This window comes from Thermobia domestica, chromosome 11, assembly GCF_964235325.1.
Source record: "Thermobia domestica chromosome 11, izTheDome1.hap1.1, whole genome shotgun sequence".
NCBI lineage: Eukaryota > Metazoa > Arthropoda > Insecta > Zygentoma > Lepismatidae > Thermobia > Thermobia domestica.
In genome coordinates, this window is record NC_137464.1 from 22,694,108 (window position 1) to 22,715,689 (window position 21,582).

General features: G+C 35.9%; 1 protein-coding gene across 3 annotated transcripts in view; it reads right to left on the reverse strand.

The window, feature by feature from the left end:
* The window catches only part of LOC145663978 (AMP deaminase-like), a 134,398-nt gene that overhangs the window by 25,716 nt on the left and 87,100 nt on the right, over positions 1–21,582 (reverse strand). For all 3 annotated transcript variants that reach the window (XM_081730235.1, XM_081730236.1, XM_081730237.1), the window contains 3 exons: positions 20,479–20,639; positions 7,549–7,669; positions 1,805–1,978 (listed from right to left, as the gene is read on the reverse strand). In XM_081730235.1, coding sequence (XP_081586361.1) covers positions 1,805–1,978; positions 7,549–7,669; positions 20,479–20,639 — 456 coding nt within the window. The remainder of the gene's footprint in view (positions 1–1,804; positions 1,979–7,548; positions 7,670–20,478; positions 20,640–21,582) is intronic.

A 21,582-nucleotide genomic window follows, 5' to 3' on the forward strand; every position in this document is an offset into this window, starting at 1 on the left:
CTGTCTTTTATATCATCATCCTTATCTTCAGTTGGGGCATGTACATTTAAAGCAATAATATCACACCACCGTCCCTTAAGAGTAATAAAAGGAAGTCTGTCAGTAACAAATTCAACCCGTTTAATTGCTGGTAGTAATCATTTGTGAACGAAAAACCCTGTTCCTAACTGGTGATTTTTATTTCCTTCCCCGTAAAACAACATAAAATTTCCGGAATTCACAGATCCATTTCCTTCCCACCTAACTTCCTGAACTCCTACTAGGTCCATCCTGTATTTCTCCAGCTCACTCGTTACGGATTTTAACGCGCCTTCCCTATAAAGACTTCTAATATTCCATGTTCCAAATCTCATGTCCATTTTCTTTTGCCGAGGTCGTGCCAAGTTATCAGTCCTTGTCCGAGGCTTTTGTGAATATTTCTGAACAAGTGCTTTTTTTTTTTTTTTTTTTTTAACAGGATGAGGTTGTTAACCTTACCCAAACCTCCATGCTGAAGGACCACTCCTAGTCGGCTGTCCGTGACTGCTTATTCAGTATATTCGCAGCTAACCTCTATATCTAGAGGCCTTCTCCTCGAACGCAACCTGAGGACGCGCCATGCCGTGGTGACAGGAACCCACGTTACACGGTCCCATTACATCCATGTTACGTAAAATATTTAAGGAAAGGTAACTCCTTAATTAGATACAATGATATTCTTAGATTGCACTTAACATATGAGAGCCCAATGATGCAATAAACGAACTATTGCTTCAGGCCCAATTTTGGGAAGCTCAGAAATTGATAGAAGTAATCCTTAGGTCAACTTTTGGATGGGTATACGTTTAGTAATATTTGGGAAGAAATACTGGTCCTTTTGAATTGGGAAATGGGACATGTCTTGGGTGGAGACCGTGGACCATTCCTTGTTAGGAGAGGGCCACTACAGTATATTGGTGACTTATTTGGTATGTATTTATGAAGTAAAATCTTGTTATCGATGTCATAAAAACCTTATCTTTCAACTTAATCTCGAAGTTAACAGAGGTACGATGAACACCCTTAATCCCTGTTTTGGGTAACATTCGACGGGTGGTACTTAAACATAGATAATAATCTTACCTATATGGAAAGAACCTCTCAATTACCCACTACATTTTTTGCCTAGCGGTACATAGACGCCCTCCTTCGTTCTGGGAGTTTAAGGTTAATTTTTAAGGCTTACTTTTCTTTAAGGGTATTTCTTTAATTTTAGCAGGATATGATTAGCTGACTTGACCCAAAGTGAACGCCTTGAATCAGGGAACTAAGATATGCGTCTCACTCTTCTACCAAATTAGATGTGTTTTGCCTAATGACAATTTTGTATTGAGTTGCAGAAGAAGACCTGAAAGGAGACTTTTTACCTTACTTTTAGTCACCTTATTTATCTATCTATCTAAATATTATATATATATATATATATATATATATGGATGAATACCTGAACTAACGCTTTTGAAATATAAATATAATTGGGAATTGGATGTTTAAACCTTTACTTCTCGCCTTAACTGAGGAGACAAAAACTTATATCTTTGGAGTTGAAAGCTTAAAGTGTCTAGCTATATATATATATATATAAGGGCGGATCCAAGGGGGGGCTAAGGGGCTATAGCCCCCCCCCCCCTTGACAGTTTACACGGGATAAAATGGGCTTCAATTCTGCTTTACACTGGATAAAACGGCAAATTATGGTTTAGCCCCTCCCTTGATCATATCCTGGATCCGCCACTGTATATATATATAAAGTGTGAAATTATCTATATAATCTAAATATAAATACCTTCTGGCTGTGAAATACAGCGGGATCGTCAGTTGTTATGCTTATACGCAAACCAATTTTCTGATATGTGACTATTGGATGTTTTGAAAATGGAACATAAAGAGCATTGTTGCTGGAAGGGGCCAATGCAATCCCGATCTGATGAAGGAAAAACAGATACATCAGTGGCGGACTCTGTAAAAAGAAGAAAAAGAATATAATCTGTAGAATTGGTACCCAAAGAGGGGGGTTGCGATCTAAATCGAAAAAAAAAAAAAAATACTTACCGTAAAACCGAAAAAAGACTGAGTCCTGTATACTGGAGTTACCAAAACAAAAACTATTTAACATTTGTATTTACAGAACCCCGAATAGCAATATTAAGGCACTAGCATACAATTTAGATGAGATACTGTAAAAATTAACTACTCCAAGTAATAAGGTAGTGGTAATAGGTGACCTAAAAATTAATTTTTTGTCAAACGAAATCGATAATAAAGTACAGGTTTTTATTGATTCATACAACTTAACGCCAGCAGTTAGGGAACCCACCAGAATAGCACGGACAACAAAGAGCGCAATACAGCACTTTACCAAAAAGGTCCAAAATATACAGGAATATAAATTTATAATAGCTTACCCATCGACATAAGAAACTCAAAATCTGATCACGTTTTTAAACAAAGACTAACAAAGTACCTACAAGAACACTGCTTTTATACTGTGTATCATATCCTGCTTTTATATTGTTTTTATGAACATGCTCAAGCTAGAAACTTATAGTTGTATGAATTAATAGGAAGGTATTTATTTTATTACCACATGAGTAGTTATTCTTATTTATATATTATTATATCAAATATCTTCAATACATGTTTACTAAATACTACGGTTCATTCAACGAACCTTCTGATCCTGATGTAAACATTGCAGAACTGTATTACTCCGCCAGTCATCGGATGATTGGCTATCGGTCAGCGCTTCTTTCGAGAAGCACGTGCTTGTACCCTGTCGATGTTTTACTTATTCCCCGCACGTGACCATATTGTTAACTGATTCGTGCTAAAGTTGGGTCAAAACCCCTTTCAGTGCATGCGTATTCTCTTTTATTGCATTAATTCAATTTAGTTCTTAGATAAAGTGTTGTTTCTGTTGTCTAATTCTAGGGAATTCTGGTAATGAGCCTTATAAGCAAGGACTATTTTCTTCTGCCGCATGGGTGTTCTAAGGCTCTCTAACCAATAAAATCAAACAATCACCACGTGTATTTGTTTACATGAGGTACTGAATGTTCCTTGAATAAACATTAAATGAAGATAGCATAATGTCTACAAAGAAAACTAAATTCTCACACTATGAATAAAACCAGGTAGATTAATAGATAAGGTGTGGTATATCTATGTATAAATATGTATCGTATTGTAAGACTAATATGATGTATAAGAGACTATTGCAGTAGTTTATTATATAGAGCTTAATATGATTTGACATGTTCTACACCGCATGCACAAATATACAACACTGTGGTCTCTTGAACGCAAAATAAATAAATAAGATTGACCTTTTAATTCTTAAAAAAAAGAAAGAAAAAAACGAAAGAACCATTATTTTAAGTGAGGTCATAATACATGTCAGATTAGCTTAATGAAATTTCATTATTAAGTTACCAGTTTGATCTTGTATGCTGTATGTGCTATTCTCATACACCCAAATAAAGTTTCACCTTTTTGTTTCTGAACACTTTTGCCTTTGGATTTACCTAAGTACTTTAAATATGTTGACTGATTATTCTTGACTTTGAAAAAGAATAGAAGAAGTTATTTTCTTTAATTTATAATTAACTAGCGTCAATTACCGGCTTCACTGGGTTAAAAATAAGAAAATAGTAATATGTTCCGTTAGTCAGTCACTTTTTACTATCACTAAAGCGCTTTCTGATATAGATCATTTTTATATATATATATATATATTTCCCCCATCCTCCTCCTCCAAGTTTCGGTGCTGAATTTGGATTTAAACGGCATTGGAAGTGTCATTGTTCATCTCAGCTACCCCGAAAACTATGGATTCGACACTAATATCGGTCATTATCGATATATATATATATATATATATATATATATATCCAGTGGTGCCCCCCCCTCATGTCCATGATGCACCCCCCTCAATTGCCTATCCGTAGGTATCCTTCCATGAAAAAAAAAATCTTTTCGATTAATTTTTACACCCTCTCAAACATACTTATATAGATTTTTACCCCCCCCCCATATTTTAATGACGCAGTTTGCGTCATAGCCCCCCTTGTGGGCACCCCTGATATATATATATATATACAGGGTGTAAAGAAAAGTTGTTTACAACGCTTGGGAGGTGATTCTAGAGATGAAAACAAGTAAAAATGTCTATGTAACACAAAGTCCATCTCGGCCTCCTAACCGAGTTACGGACGTCCAAAAGGGTGGGAAAATGAACTTTGAAGGCTAATTCTGGCAAAACGACAAGAGATAGAAGGGCGGTGTTAGGCGGCCCACACAGACTCTCAACATGGACTATCCAAAGATACTAAGATTAGATGTGTACAAGGCGAGCGCGGCGATAGGTGTCATCTAAATTTGTACAATTATACGAGCTCAAGATTTTTCACTTCATGATGTAGGAGCAGGGGTTACTCTTGACGCCCGTAGCTCTCTTTAGGAACAATTTCTCAGGAAAAAGAATGATGATAATAATTAATAAAGAATAATATAATAATAACCGCATGCACATGACTGGCATGGTCTCTTCGCAATTCTCCGCGACGAATCGAAGGAGCAAAATGAAATCCTCGCTGCTACGAGGTAGTAACTTCAACACCCCGACTTTAGATATCTGTTGCAACTCGACGAAACCTTGCCATTAATGGCACATAGTGGCAATCCTTCGACGCGTCGCTACATCGACGATCGACATTTACCGGCAAGTGGGCCATTAGGTATTGGCGACGTTTACGGTATGGGGTACAGAGTTCCAGGTAAGCTAAGTGGTTGTGGTTACGTTCTCTCAGTGCTCCAGGCACGAAAAAAGAGTGATTAAAGTCACAGAGCCCCAGGCAAGCTAAGTGGGCATGGAATCTCAGAGCTCCAAGCAAAGAAAGAGGGTAGTTAACAGTCCAAACTGATACCGTTGGAGGTCCTGCGGTGAATTTATACCCTCTTTGTGAGTAGTGGTAAGTGTTCCCCTTCCGTCACGTGTCTTACTTTTAATGATTATAGCTGTAGTCTACTTGATTGTAGTAGTAGTTGTAAAGAAGCATGAGGTCTTGTTTACAAATATATAGCACTCGGTATTCTTTACAAATATGAAACACATGTAAGATATAACGATATCATCCTTACAAGATACATTTGGTACAAGAGACACATGGGTATGACAGACAGAACAGAATTCTCTAAATGGTTCCAGAAGACACGAATACTGCATCCCACTTTATAGGATAATATTCTATTCAGCAATTAGGCTGCTTTCCATCTTAATGGTACAGTCAACAGACAACGCTGTATATTGGTCTATTGATAACCCCCAATTAGTTGTGGGAGCTCACTATCACTATCAAACTGATCCTCGAGTGAATGTGATGTGGGATACCGTCGAATGTTTTATAAGGCATCTTTTTCTGCCTGACAGATTAACATCAGATTAATACCTACATCATCTGGAAACCGCATTAGATTCGTATCTGTATGACATGCCCTTGTCATCGAGGTGTTTATTCCCAGCACGAAGGAGCACCTCCACATTACGACCATACAGTATGACAGTGGCTAAAGAGGTGATTCTTTTTCAATGGATTGGTCACAGGGGTCATATGGAAAGGCCACCTGACCTAACGCCACTAGATTTTTCCAAATGTCCTATTAGCAGAAGGGAAACCAATTTGGGCACCTGTCGCAGTAGTGCTCAGGAAAATTGCGCTACAAGCATGTATACCGTACGTGCATAATATATGAATGTATTCTCAGTAACATGTATAGTCTGTCCAGTAAACTTTGTAAGCAACTATATCACGTAGTTTAACTGCATTATGTATTTCACATCTTAAACGATTTTCACAACCAACTTTCAACTCGTTATGAATTTCATTACCCCTACTCTGGCCCGCCCTTGCACCTACAATGCTTATGACTGCAACCGAGATTTGTAGTATTTTTCTGTCTTTCGTTTGCTTCCCTTTCGTTCAGTTATTACGTGAACTAATGCTTCTATTGTAATACTATGACTGACAACATTGCTTTTTCAGTTATCATCAGAGCGACTCAGTGTAGAGCCAAAATTCCAGGTCCGATTTAAAAAAAAAAATCCAAAACTTCAGATTGAAAACTTACCATTTCCAGCAACTTTGCTCTCTTTACACTTTTTTCCGTGTCTGCATTGATATTAAAGTTTGTGTATGGCAAGAGGTTTTTTATTATGTCCTGTATGTTATTCGCTAGTAGTGATTTAAAAATATTTGAGTTCTTTCTAGCCTAGAAGCTGGAGCTCGCGGTTTAGATGAAGTATCACAAGTTCGATTCTCGTTAGGAAAGCATCGGACACACAACAGTGGTACAGATCCTACTTTATACTACAGGTATCTACATATTAAAATGCTACAATAGCAATAAAAATGCCCGAGTTCCAACCTTTAACTTCTGATTTCAAAGCTTTCATTTACGGTTATTTGTGATTTCCGTTTAACAAAGACAAATATTTAAAGTATTTGTACTTTAAATAAACTATTTAAATAGATCTTGTTCATAATATATCCTTTACTTTCAAAATTATCGTTCAAAGTCTCTATTTTAATAAGCCTTCTACAAAATCAATGCAAATGAATTGTGCTGCCATCTTTGGAGTTCTTTTAAAGTAAATGTTTCTGGAAGTTTATATGTTTGTGGCCAATCTTTTCGACAATGAGATCTCGGAAATTACAGGCTCTAGAAAGATGTCGTTTTCACTAGTCGATTGCAATTTTTGCGTAAATTCTCCAGTTCTAATTGAATATTTAAAAAACATGGCCACTATTTCTTTATTACATTTTTACGGGTACACTGGAAATGTTGAAATTTAAAAAAACATATCCTACGCATTATACATTCCAATATCACATTATTGTATATAGGGGTTGTATATGCATCAGACGTTTGTTTCATGGCCAAATAACAATGAAAAAGGAAGGATAATCATTTCTCCAGTCTCAGATGAATCTTTATTTTTGGAGTGTTTTGCCCAATGAACACCATATATAACTGACATTATAATTAATGTGCATGTAATGTATTTGCATATAAAATACTGCATGTAAGAAAGAAAACACTGATCATACATGAATTAGAAACTCCAACCGGAGGTAGGCTCAAATCTTGCAAACGATGCGAGATATTGAGAAAAAATAATCGAAAAATCTCCCCTCTATGATACCTCTTGTCGATTTTTTTTTTTTTAAATCAAGATGTCTTTCACTTTTGTCTGTAAAGGGACATGTATAGATGTTGTGAGGAATGACAAGGAGATTTATGCTCGTATGTGAATGATGCGCTGTGTAGAGAGCGCAGGTTCAGTTAATATTCTTATATAATCTCTCTACTGAGGCCGCGGTGGCTCAGTGGTAGTGTGTTCATCTATTGTGCATGGGGTTCCTGGTTCGACTGTTTTTCGTTGTACGTGTTTTGACTGATTAGCAAGAATAACCGAGAAATTGTAATTTGTTTAAAATTATTTACAAATAAGTACTAGTAATATTTACTTACTGATTCAAGAAGTAGCCCGTGGTTGATATTCTCACTTAACAAATAAGCGGCGTATAAGTGACTAATGCGCCCTGCCTCGCCAGCATGTGGCCTTAGAGCCCACGTTGATAAACCTACTTCTCTGAAAAGAAGGGATTTATATTATTCAATACATTAGGTGGACATAGGTAATAATAAACATAATTAATACACAAAATTTAATTACAATTTTATCTACGATTTTTTTTTTTTTTTTTTTTTTTTTTTACAAAATGCTCTTATCATTGTTACCTTTTGTACGCACACTCATGTTCTCATTACACGAACCAAGAATAGCCAGCATAGAGTACCCCCTCCTAACAATGCCCCAAGTATCTTTCTTCAACTACACGAATTGTTTGATGAAATCTTTCACCGTGTTCATCTGATACTGCACCTAAGTTCTCGGGAAAGAAGTCCAAGTAGCTGTGGAGGAAATGAAGTTTCAAAGACATGTTGCAACCTATTTCTTGAAAACTCAGTGTCAATTCTTTAACAATTAGGCATACTGTTCGGATTTTTTGTTTCCCAAAAAAGAACTTACCACATTCTTCAGCACAACCAACGCTCTCTTTTCGCTCAGGCTTTCGTTGAATTGTGGATCTTGAATCATTTTTCTTATTTCTGGTCCAGCAAATATTCCTTCCTTAAGTTTTGCATCTCTGATGCGGGGAAATAGTGTCAGGTAACGGAAGCCACCACCCTCTTTTATCTAGAGCCTTGACGAAAACCTTTATTAATCCTAACTTTATGTATAATGGTGTTAAGTACACATTCTGCGGTTCAACAAGACTTTCGTAACTAACACTTTTCTATCCGGGAGTCAACAACAACCCTTGCAGGCCGCTGTTTTACGTTGCAGTGTTGGTCTCTTTCCCTGCTGTACGATTCGCACAAAAACAACAGTATTTCGTATACACCGATTCCATCCCCAAAAGCAGACCAACAACTTTAAGATCACCACAAATGTGCCATGATTGTTCCGCGTACCCAAGTTTTTCAAGTAAAAGCTTCACATTTCGTATGCTTCTTTCATGCCTACAGTATAAGCAACCTGAATAGCAGGGTGGCTATTTCCATTGTGTAATAACACGGCTTTTAGACTGAATTTGGAAGAATCAATGAATAACTGCCAATTGTTCATACCATAATCAATATTCAATGCAGACATGAATCCGCAAACTGTACGAATACCAAATATCCGCGAGAGTCGAAAAACTTAACTACATCACATACCCGTAAGTGAAACATAGTTACTTTTGTGTTCTTTAGGAGGTTCCATTCTTGTAGTTTCAAAGCTAGTAGTTCAGCCTGGGACTTGGACAAGTGCAAATTCCTAACAAGATCATTTAATTTACTTTAAAATATTAATTGGGGCTCCGACGATTTTTCAGTATAGTCAGGATCTTCCTCTTCTTCAATTTCGGAATCACGATCTACGGAAGTAGAACATTCATCAGAATCATCAAACGACCATTTTCTCGGTGGAATAGGCACAGGTAACTGTTTGCTATGTGGAACAGGTCGAACAGCAGAAGAGAAAATTAGGGAATATTATTGACTTACAGTGGCAGTGACTAATGTTAGTGTTGCAGCGTTGCGCAACGACCAAAGATTTTCAAGAAAAAATTATTAGCTGGAAAGAAGTGAAGAATTTTACATTCTATTACTCTTTTACATACCTTAAATAACATATTTTTTTACTTCTAAAACTGTAAAATCCATTAATCCGTTTTAAAAGCAGAAAACAATCCGTCAAGAGAATCTCTAATTTATGTTGCGTTGCACCGAGCATACAACGACCAGATTTCTACAACATGAACATTGGAGCGAATGCTAAGTCGCTTTTTTCCTCAGGAGTTAAAGAACCTGATCGTTGCAGTGCTCGTGCAACGTGGGACGGTTTTCAGTGAACGAGAAGACTTTTCACGCTAAATAAGATTTTTGAATATTATTTCACTACCAATTAACAAGTGGCATTAATTTTTATTGATTTATGATTATATTTAAATTATGGAATTGTGCTGAAACCAATATAATACAAATTATTATTGAAGCAAACCAATATAATACAAATTATTATTTAAAAAAAAGTGATCGCAGAATTACAAAATAAGAAAGAAAATATGTAGTAGTGCAGAAAACAAATTAAAGAAAACACGCATTTACAATTTAATTATTAGTTTATATAGATAATGAAGACTTCTTGTACAGTAATTTGTGAGCCAAATAATAATAATAATAATAAGTCAATATAGTATCATATTTCAAGAATTATTAATATGAATCTTTCATTTCTGAAGACAGCAAAATTCGTTGAACAACAACCTGGGTGCTTTTGCTTCTGACAAGAATTGCAGAAATTCTAGTAATCCTTAGAACCTGAGTTGGTGTAATGAAAAATCACATTTCTGCTTTCCAAAATATTATCGAAACAGACGTTTATGCTAAAAATTGTACAGCATCTCCCTTTCTGTAGATAGTATTTTAGTATATACGTATATCTTCTATAAAATAAATGTATCATATACTTTTGATAGCTTTCCATATGGGAGCATGGTGGCTCAGTGGTAGTGCTGAACATTGTGCGTGTGATCCCTAGTTCGATGCCTGACCAAGTGTTTATAGTGGACAACATCGTGTCCGTGAGTTTTCTCAGGATACTCCCGTTTCCTGCCACATTCTCATTCCATCAAATATTTCTTCATCATTAACTTACCTAAATCATCTCACGTCTCCCTTAGCGTAACGCGCAAAATCGTGTGACGTTGAACTGAAAGATTTAACTTTCCATATAAAACTGTGTAATGTATTGGCCACAATGCATTTGAGACTACTTAGCAATGTTGTTTGTTTTGACGTTCTTTGACTTTTGGGTCCTATTACATGCTGAACCTACATTTGGCGGGTTCCACAGTTTGCTTTCCAGAACGTATGACATCGATAAGCGTATGTTACTGCCGTCTGAACAGAAGCCGAAGTTTGACAAAAATCTGAAAAACCGGGTTTCTATTCGAATAGGATTTCTATTTGAAACTCAAGTTATATTAAATAGCCGCTATAAGCGCATTTAATAATGAATCGTTACTCGCGTGACGGCGATTTGACCTGATTTGACATAAATTATAACTAACAAATTATTTACACCAGTAAGACTGAATTTTGTGTATAGTATGCTTTTGACCTTCAGTCTATAACTACTAAGGTAGTAGCTTACAGATATAAGTACAGTGAAACGTGCCTATGTTGGCCACCATCGGTTTCATTCAAAAGTGGCCAACTTAGGTGGCTAACAAAAAATAAATGTGATTGGTGTATTTTTAGAATAGGATTTCTGGTATTACCTGAATGTAAAATTTTAATAAGCAATGGTACGACCATTGCTACTTTTAAAAACTGTATATAATCATAACAATATACGTAGTTAGCTACCTCTTATTCATAAGCTATAAGTATCTCCCTCGGAGCAAATAATATTTCGAGAAAATCTTAAGCGAATTCACATCTCAAAACCTCTGTTACCTTTCGACAAGCCGTCAGGTGCCATAGTTGACAATTGAGACAATTAACTTTAACCTTGGAAATTTTTCGGCGATACTAATGCTCTCCACTGATGAAAGAAGCCGATATAGCTAATGGTTCTACCAAAACAGACAGGGTAAACAAATACGTACAACCATTTCCTGAATTCCTGTACGTGCTTTTTCTTATTCACCACCTTATTCTCTTCCTTCGCCACCCGTTTATCAGGGTAGTGTTCGGGCCATTGACCTCCAACAACAAATAGTGGGAATCCATGGGAATACAGAACATCTGCCTCTCATATGGGAATACGAGAGAGTTAAAAAGAATTAAAAAACGGTATTTTGCATAGCCAAGATACGCAGGTAAATTTATCATTATCGTCATAGGGTAAACATTGCTTCAATGCGGCCAACTTCCAAGATAGATACGTGGCCAACTTACAGAGTACTACGTAACGAATGTCTTATAGAAAAATGCAGGTTCAAAAGGCCAAGATGAGAAGGTGGCCAACTTAGAGGAGGCCAAATTGATAGGTTTTACTGTATATACTTGCTAAAATGCTCGTTCATGGCACGGAGAGAATGGATTTATGGGAAATATTTCAAATGTCTTCCTCCTTAAAATATTTATTTCAGTGCAAGTATAATCAGGGTGTCTACTAAAATTCCAAAATGAAATTTCCTGACTTTTTCGTGACTTTTTTTTTTTTTTTTAACCAAATCATAAAATTTCCTAATATGTTCAATGCGAATTACGCCGAATTTGCATCCATGCGATAGAAACGTACTTTGCTTGCGATTTGGTAGCGTCTAAAGCCGACGATAGATATTTTTGGTATTGAACTTTGACGTTTTATAGAACAAAATTTTTCAATCTGTACTTACATTTGTACAGTTAAAAAAAAAAAAAAAAAAAAAAAAAAGTGACTCCAAAAGCTAAATTTCGTGACTTTCATGACCGTTTTCTGATTTCGTGACTTTTTCGTGACATTCGTGACCGATAGACACCCTGAGTAATGATAAAAACACAGTGCCTCCACCAAAAACGCTTTTAATCAAATCGATATGATTTAAAAGCCCAGCTTGAAGCGAGTATTAACTATCTTCCAAAAGTTATTTCAAACGAGTACGCCGTTTACCCGACCACGAAAACTATGTACGCGACACAAATAACGGTAATTTTCAATTATTTTTACATGTCACAATTCCACCAAGGTGCTAATGGGGGCTGAATTAGAACCTTAAAGGTCATTTGGAGCGCCACTCTTTATCCAAGTAACGTCGAAAACTACGGATTCGATACTAATATCGGCCGTTTTCGATATTTTCATACGTAATCATTTCCTCCCTGACTGCTAATGAGGGTTTAGATTGGACATAAACGGTATCGGTAGTGTCATTATGTATCTAGTAAGAGACAGAAAATGAAGCTGACCTTGGACGATAAGGGCACCAGCTACCATCAATTAACTAAGGGACTTCGAAAAATGTGGATTCGACACTAATATCATCCATTTTAAATTATTTTTACGTCACCAGGAGTGGGGCTGTTTCGACTTAAATGACATCGGAAGTGTCAGTGTGTATCTCAGTGTCCCGGAAAGAGTTAATGGCATTTACAGTATCACTCTTTATCTAAGCGACCCTCTATCTGAACGCCCTGTAGTGTCACTCTTTATTCTTGAAAAACCTACCGATTTCAGGAATCAGTGATACTTCTACTAATATTTTGTCACAAATTCAATAGATTGTGCAAGAAATCCACTCTGTCATTCCAACGCTCTTCCACAACTGCACGAACATTTGGTTCGAGCCTGCCAGAATGTCGAACGTTTCTTCTGGTGCCATTCAGAATTCGACAATAATATTAGTCGTTTCTTATATTATCTCTGATACTTCTACTCCCTCTAGGAGTGCTCAGCGGTCTTGCCTTTACTAGAGACTGAACTACCGATTCAGTAACTAGTGATTTCTTAAATGTTATCAGGACTACCACCAATTAACTTAGCGACGCGTAATAATTCCCTCTCTGGGTGTTAATGGGGATTAGATTGGACACAAACGACATCTGGAATGTCACTGTTAATCTAAGCGTCATCGAATGGAGCTGACTTTGGACTTAGTGGGGACAAATTAAGTCAGAGACCGAAAATATTATGGATTCGATATTTATATCAGCCATTTTAAATATTTTTACGTTATTGCCCCCTTCCCCCGAGCTACTAATGGGACTGATTTGGATTTAAATGGCATCGGAAGTCTTATTATGTATTTCAGCAACCCCGAAAACTACAGATTTGACACTAAAATCAGTCGTTTTCTTTAATTTCTGTCAGCCCCTATCACTTACTCCGTAGGTGTGGTAAGGACATCTTACACCCCTAACTGCACAATTACATAGCAGGCATAGGGTAACCAGACGTCCTCTTTTCCCCCGGACACGTCCTCTTTCTCAGACTCTGAGAAGACGTCCGCGGGGATTTTGTAGAAAATATTTAAATGTCCTCTTTTCTCGAGTTCTTTTATGAACCATAAAATTCATACAAATTAACATGTGAAAGAAATATTTTTTTACCTGATTTTTTGACAATAGTAACAAAAATTCTAATCTTTTCTTATAAAAATAAGTTTAAGAAATTTATTCTGCCCGTTGTCATGAAAGGCCAAGCTAACCTACAGTATTTAGTAATGTAGGGAAAACGTAATATAGGTAATTTAGCAGATGGTGAATAAGCATCTAGCAATATTTTGGTTAAATACTTTTCTGAATCAAAAAATGAAGAACGTTTCTCAGTTACTGAAAATTGTTGATTTTTTTTTTTTTTTTTATTGGTTAGTCATAATGCTAGCATTCAAAGAGTGTTTTCTCTTATTAGACAAAGGAAAGGAGTAGATTATCCATAGAATCAATTAAAAGTATTGCATGTGTGCAGGATAATTTTAAGGAATATTCATTTTGCGAATTTTATGTTTTCCTTTTGAAAAATAAACAAATGTTAGTGGAGATAGGTGCATCAAAGAAATATGACACAGCTGAAAATGAAAGCAAATCTAAATAAACATGAGTAATTTGTATGAGAAAATATATCATTGGTGAATCACTGTGGCCTTTTAAGTTTATTACAGCAGTAACATAGTATACCATATTTTCTACTTAAAGTTTTGTACGCACTCTTATCGTTCAAATCATGATTTTTGTTCATAATGCCAGGTTTAAGAAAGGAATATAAAATTCATTTCTTAAAGCTCTCAGAATATGTCTACATTATATATAAATTCTTAACCCTTTCACGGCATTATATGTGATATTGCTTATTAATCTTACAATCACCTCATCAACATAAAATGATCATATGCAACGCCCAAAGTCGTCCACAATAGAGCTATTTTTAGTATACGGTAATTATTATAGGTATGCATTATTTCGGTCAACGCTATTTGAGACAAACGTCCTCTTTTTTCGAGTCTGTAATCTGGTCACTCTAAGCAAGCATATGTTTATCATGTTCCCTCAGGTGCATGTAAATGTGTACAGTATTTGTTTATGTATGTACCTCTGAGAAAGAAATCACATGGATGGCAAGTGATAGTCACAGTCTATGTTCGCCCCTAGGCACATGCCTAACATGTACCTGGGAAACATGCCTAGTATGTTCTAGGTATGTTCCCTATGCCGTAAGCGTCAATGAAACACAAAATTACTCCTCCAAAATATGTTAAATAGCATATATGTGTAGTATGTTTACATTAAGGTGAGACTAAACGCTTTAAACAAGTATATATATATATTAAAAAAACACCCTGGGGCGCGAACCACCAACCTTTGGATTACTAGCCGCCTACTCTTCCGACTTGGCCACAGAGGTGATGAAGAAAACGTCGCTTGTAGAGGGATAAATTGTTGAGGTCTTTTGCATTCGGCTAATCAGAGTGCTCTTTTAACAGCGTATATTCGACGATAATCGTTTGGGACCAGATAATATCTGCTCGCCATGTAATTTTATAACAAAATGACGAGTGTCTATTTACTTTATTTCATGGTCCTTCCATATTCACTTTTAAATGATCGGCGACAGTTGCCATCTAATAAAGTTGATGCGTTTGTTGCTTCTAGTACACAATCGCTTAGAAACAGAAGCAACAAATGCATCAAATGTGGGAGATGAATTTAGAACAACTAAATGGCGCATGCCTAGCACATCTTGTGCTGTTAGGGTATCTGAAACAGTATGTACGTAGAACATGACAGATATATATATATATATGTCCCAAGTCTTTTTAATATGGAGGTGCAGTGACTTTTAAGATACATCATTTGTTACCACACATAGTACTGAAGACTGTTTGGTGCTCTTTGAATTCAATATGAAATTGAAAAATTTACCGTTTTAGAGCTATATTATTCGTCAATATTGTATTCAGACGATTTTAATACAATTATTGTAAAAATAACTGAAGTGAAGTAAACCATTTGTTTCTTTTAAATAAGTGAAGTTATTAAGTTCGTTATGATTCAGGAGAACAGGCACTTGATGGTCTAATGATACAGGAAGACTGAGGTATTGCATTGAATAAATATTGTTATGGATACGTATTCTTATGTTTAATGTGGCGAACCTTAGAGTTAATGATTTGCTTAATTCCACAGCTACTTGTATTCATGCGATTGAGATTCAGAAATTGGTATGAATCCAACAACTCAAAATATAACAGAAATCTTGTTACATCAGTTCGTATATAATATATATATATATGAAATTTAAAACTTGAAACATTGTTAAGATTAAACAACATAGTTACAGTACTTCTTGTATTAAAGACAATTTGTTATACTATATTTGGAATACATACTATTGCTGAGGTTTACATTCAGTTTACTTCACTAAAATGTAATATTTTCTCTAGTATATAAGTTAATTGCCTTGATGTCCTTGCAAATCATGTAAATCTATTTCATTGTGTATGCCTGATAATATTTTCAACATAAATTTTTAATTCAACAGCTGCAAAAGCATAAAAATCAACACCACGTTTGATGCCGTATGCCAATTTGAACTTACTTCCCTTTGGAGCAGCCATCTTGTTCGCCATCTTTGATTTCTGGTGAGTCTAAGAAATAGACGGGTGCAAACACGATTTTCTGTTAAAACCAGTTTTAAGAATCATAAAAACAATGATTGCCATTTGTAGCAAAGAAAAGCCCTACGGGTTGCAACTTTTCATTTATTCATTCCCCTACTAGTTAAATATTATTGTAAAAAGGTGCCTACACACGTCATCATACCACACCATACACACAGGGGCGTCATTTAGGGAGGGCAGGAGGGGGCAATTGCCCCCCCCCCCAAGAGTTTGAGGAATACATGTACTTTAATCGACTGTCTACTAATATACTAGTACAAAACGTAAAAGTCTTATGTCGGTGGTGCTCTTGCCCCCCCTCAAGCGAAGTGTGAAAAGACGCCCCTGCATACACACGTTAGGAATTTCGATTTTATCGTAAAAAACGGTATCAGGCAACTCTTCCGAAACCAATATACTCATATTTTGCATCATTATTTAGTATTTAAGTATTTTATATGTTTACGTCTGTTTGTGCGTAATATTTATTTTGTTTACTGTGTTTTTACTATTATATCTGTATAAGTTTATACAACATGTTCAACGAAAAAGGTTGAGAAACCTATCGAAACGTGTATCTATGGTGAAAAACCAATATTTGAAAAAAAAAAAAAAAAAAAAAAAAACCTGCACTGGATGTATAAACATGAACACAATGATAACAGAAAACTTTATTAATGGTGGCTTAAAGGTGGCTTTACAAAATAATGGTGGCTTCAATGTCATACAAGATGAATAGCCTTACGTTTAACGCAACAATGAATGCAACGTGTTTCACTATATACAGTGTTGTCTCAATATGCCGTTAACCCATAGTGAATTTCCAGTGATTCGAATCCGTAAACACAGTGTTCCAGAATACAACGACCTTTCTAGTGATGTGCAAGTGAAGTCCATCAACTAGTCGACGGCCAGGATTCTAATCGAAAATTGAATCAATTTACTAGGAGTCATGTGGGCGCCATAAGGTTATCATCAATTTTGGAGCTCATTGATTGTTTTAATGAAAGAAGAAGGACAGACTGTGCAGTGTGAACTTCAAACTTATTAAACAAACCTCGTATAAAAGAAAATTCTTGGAACCTTCTCTCTCGCAAGCAAATGCATGGATGTTTGCCTATGTGGAATGTGTGCGTGAACGCAAATCGCCCAGAGCTCCTTATATGGCGAAAAAGAAAGGAAATCTCTTCGCATTGCATTTCTCAGGACAGTGTCAGTGCTAAGTTTAACCATTGTTTCGGTCCCGATGATATAGTGAAATCGGGAAATTTTCCTTCAGAACACAGCACAAAGGAATTGGCGGAGAAGACAATTCACTCGGGCGATAGAGTTCGAACGTGGTAGGAGTGCTACACGCACCCGCGCTCATCCACCCGGAAATTTGGTGGATTGTATACTAAATTAGCTAACTGTGTTCTAGTTCGGCGTGTGTCTAGGTACTTTTCTATGTGTGTTATTAGTAAAAGTGGTACTTTGTCAGTTAATGTACTACAGAAAGAAAGTTCCAAAGACATTGACTGGAAACGCTTGATAAGCGTGGAAAGCTGAAGTTGGAGAAATCCAGGACTTCAACCTATGGGGGATCAACCACGGACCCCCTCAACTCTGTATCATTGGATAATACAAACAGCAGTGGATCTTAAACTGGACATATTGGACAGACATTGTTGTGAGTATAACTATTACGTAAACGCAAAAGCCACCTAATAAATACATTATAGGTAATTTGCAAAAGTGTCGAGTTCGAAAGGTGATACATTATTAATTCTCTTGTAAACTGATAAATAGTGAATTGCAATTATTTGTGTTGTTCGTGTAGTCTGTCCGTGGTCTTAATCTACAGTTACAATTATATTTATCATACTTTACATAGTTGAATTTCACTTACTTGTTAGATTAATCTTTTAGTACGCAATTTGCGTTGAGTTAATTAAACATTTGTTTAACACCCATCAACGATGCTCATATTGCAAGCTATCGTCCCCAGTTAGGCCGGTTAGGCTAAAGGAGACGCTGATTATGACAAATGAATGAAATAGTGGAATGAAGAAAGTGGGAGGAAACGGGAGAACCCCGAGAAAACCCACGAGCACGTGTTTGTCCACCACAAAGTCCACACGGCGCGAACTGAAATCGAACTAGGGACCCCAAGCACCGGAGGTGAACGCTCTACCACTGAGCCACCGCGCCCCCGAGAGAGAGAGAGAGAGAGGAAACGAAGCAAGACAAATGGTGAGGAAAAGAAAGTAAGGGAATAATATAATTACTTTACGGTGCTTAAAACGTAAGTTGTGTTTCACTCACTGCTGTTGTGTTGTTTAACGAAAATTAAAACTTTTCAAGTGAGTATAATTAAAACTTTTTAAGTTATATTTTTTAAAAGTATAAAATATGAAAAAAGCAATAGCAACATTTTTTGAAACACGTCAGAGGTTTACATCAGCTCTGTAATAGAGCACAAACAACTTCTAGTGAAAGAGAGTATTTTGCCAAAACAGTATATAAAGCCTCGCTCTCGATAACAAGTCATGAATTGGATAAGCTGAATTTTGCATTGGCTTTTCTACATCGAAAACTTCTACAATAGCAGCACACTCTCCTTGCCAGTAAGTTATCCTTCCTCTCTCCTTTTGATTTGTTATGATGACTATTGTTATCTTAGATTGTTGGTTAGGTTTTCAATAGATAGGCGTTCATAATTGGATACATCATTATCATTACCGAGTAGTTAGTTTAGTTAATTAGCTTGATTTAGTTAGTTTAGTCAGATTAGTTTCATTTGTTTAGATCATTTCTAGATTATTTTGGATTCATCTATTGTAAAGGCTCCCATGAAAAGTAAAGACAAAACTTTATTTTGTGTTTGTTGATAAATGCGTGTATAGATTTCTGTATAAGCTAATAGCACTGATCTTACTGACAGGAATGAATATTCCCTTATTTTGTGCTTTAAAATAGCTGTACACAGAATCTGTTAACTGTGTTATTGTTTTAATGTCAAGCAATAAATTTGTTAGTTAACAATCCAATAACCCTTTTCATTACAAATCAATATGAAAAATTCTCATAGTAATATTTTAACTATATATAAAACTACATGAGCTAACATAAATTATTGAGCACTTCCTATACGGCTACAATGATTAAATTTAGCATGATTGTAGCATTCCGGAACTAACCCACAGCAAAATTGCCAAAAGCGAATATTTTTAATTTTTAAGGAGTCTAAAGGGGAGATGAAGAATTTCCCCAAGTTATTTAAATGGGCCTATAATCTCACGTTTTAGGTACTTAGAATTGGAATAAAAACTTGGAATTCGGTATGCTTGCACGTTTTCGTTAGCACTACCTAAGTAAATCAGTAAAAATAAAAATTCCAACTTTAGAGTGGTTTTATAGGGAACTGAAAAATCTTTCCCATGTTATTTATATGGAACGCCTTTTACATCCTCAAATTATTGAGCCCTTCCGGTAGGGTTACAATGATTAAATTTGACATGATTGTGGCTTTTCGGGACAAACCCACAGGAAAATTGCTAAAAGTGAATATTTTTATTTTTTAAGGGGTCTAAAGAGGGGGTGAAGAATTTCCCGATGTTATTTAAATGGGCCTTTTTTGGACCTATAATCTTATGTTTTAGGTACTTAGAATTGAAATAAAAACTTGAAATTCAGTATGCTTGTACGTTTTCGTTAGCTTTACCTAAGTGAATCACCAGAATTAAAAATTTCCAACCGTAGAGTAGTTTTATGGGGAACTGAAAAATATTTCCCATGTTGTTTATATGGGACGTCTTCTACACCCCAAAATGTTTAGGCGCTTCCGGCAGGATTAGATTGATGAAATTTGGCATGATTGTAGCCTTCCAGAACTAACCGACAGAGAAATTGCCAAAAGTAAATATATATATATATATTGTCTAAAGGGGGATGAAGAAATTCCCATGCTATTTAAATGGGCGTTTTTAGATAGTTGAAATAAGAAAAGCTCCCGGATGGGTAAATTCAGGAGATATGAAGAGCAAGTTCACGAAATTCACTGTTGATGCAAAGGCCGATAGATAAGAAATGCGGGTCTAAAGAGCGAGGAAACTCCGCCCCCAGCTAGCCAAAGGCTACTTCATATCTATATTCATATTTATAGTCATATTCTTAAATTTCAAATTATGTCTAATAAAGGTCAAACTTTTTTAAAAGGGACGAAACACTGTTAACAAAAATAAGCCACAACAAAAACGCTTAAAAGTTATCTTAAAATTTTACTTACTTCCTGAATTTATTGAAGATGACAAGATTCGAAAATAAATAGAAGATCCAATATTCGTAAGGCGGTTCATTCACGCTAATCCACTCTCTTGGATTTGGCAGGCTACTATGTAGTGGTTCTTCATAGATTCCCTCATTGTCCACTGAATCGATGGCTACTACCTGTAGTCAATAAGTCATATTCAAATATATAGTAAAACAGTGTTCATCACTAATCCCTGGAGTTAAAAATATCCACTTTTTATTAAGAAAATGTTAAATCTAAGAATTTTGAGTTGGAAGTATGAAAACAGTGTTTGAAGTCAACTAAAAATAGATAAATAAATTTCACTGTTTATGAAAATTTCACTCCCAAGGCTTAGTTAGGGGCATTTTATATTCTTTACTTTTTATTCAGAAAATAAATAACTTAAAGGAGCATTTGCACTCTTAACTGAAAGTAATTGAGCACGTTAGTAAATTTAACAAGGATTTACATCTGTATATTGAAAAAGCCCAGACTCGACTTTTTCGCAGGGTTGTCCCAACACATTACGAGAAATCAATATAACAGATTCCGAAGTTGACCGTATTCGATATAAATTCACTAACGTGTTGCTTTCTAAATGCGGAACTTAAAAGCAAGCGTCAGTCAAACAATACTAACATGTAAATGCATGCACAGCAGAAACAGGAAGACCCATTTTCTGACGTTTCTGATAGTCACAATGCAAATTTCTGTCAAAATGCCTCACTCGAAAGCAATGGTTCCCAATTGGGAGGAGCGCAGTCTCCTCCTGGGGAGGCGTTAAGAGCGAGTAAAGGGAGCAAGTTGCTGGCAGAAGTAAACTGTAAAATAAACAAAGTACCACTTGTAATGTCCCCTTACAATTTAGATTAATATTTTTCTAATGATGATTTACAAAAATAATACTGCACTAGGAGGCTGCGCAGACGTCTTGCCAGAAGTAAATATAAATTGGTAAAATTATTATTATTATTATTATTGAAGATTTGAGTATCCACTGCTGTATTTGAAATCGCAGAAGGGGTAAGACAAAAAGGAAGTATGAGCCATGAACGGGAAGGTAGTACTAAGTTTCTTCGTTTACTTGCCCTTCCTGAT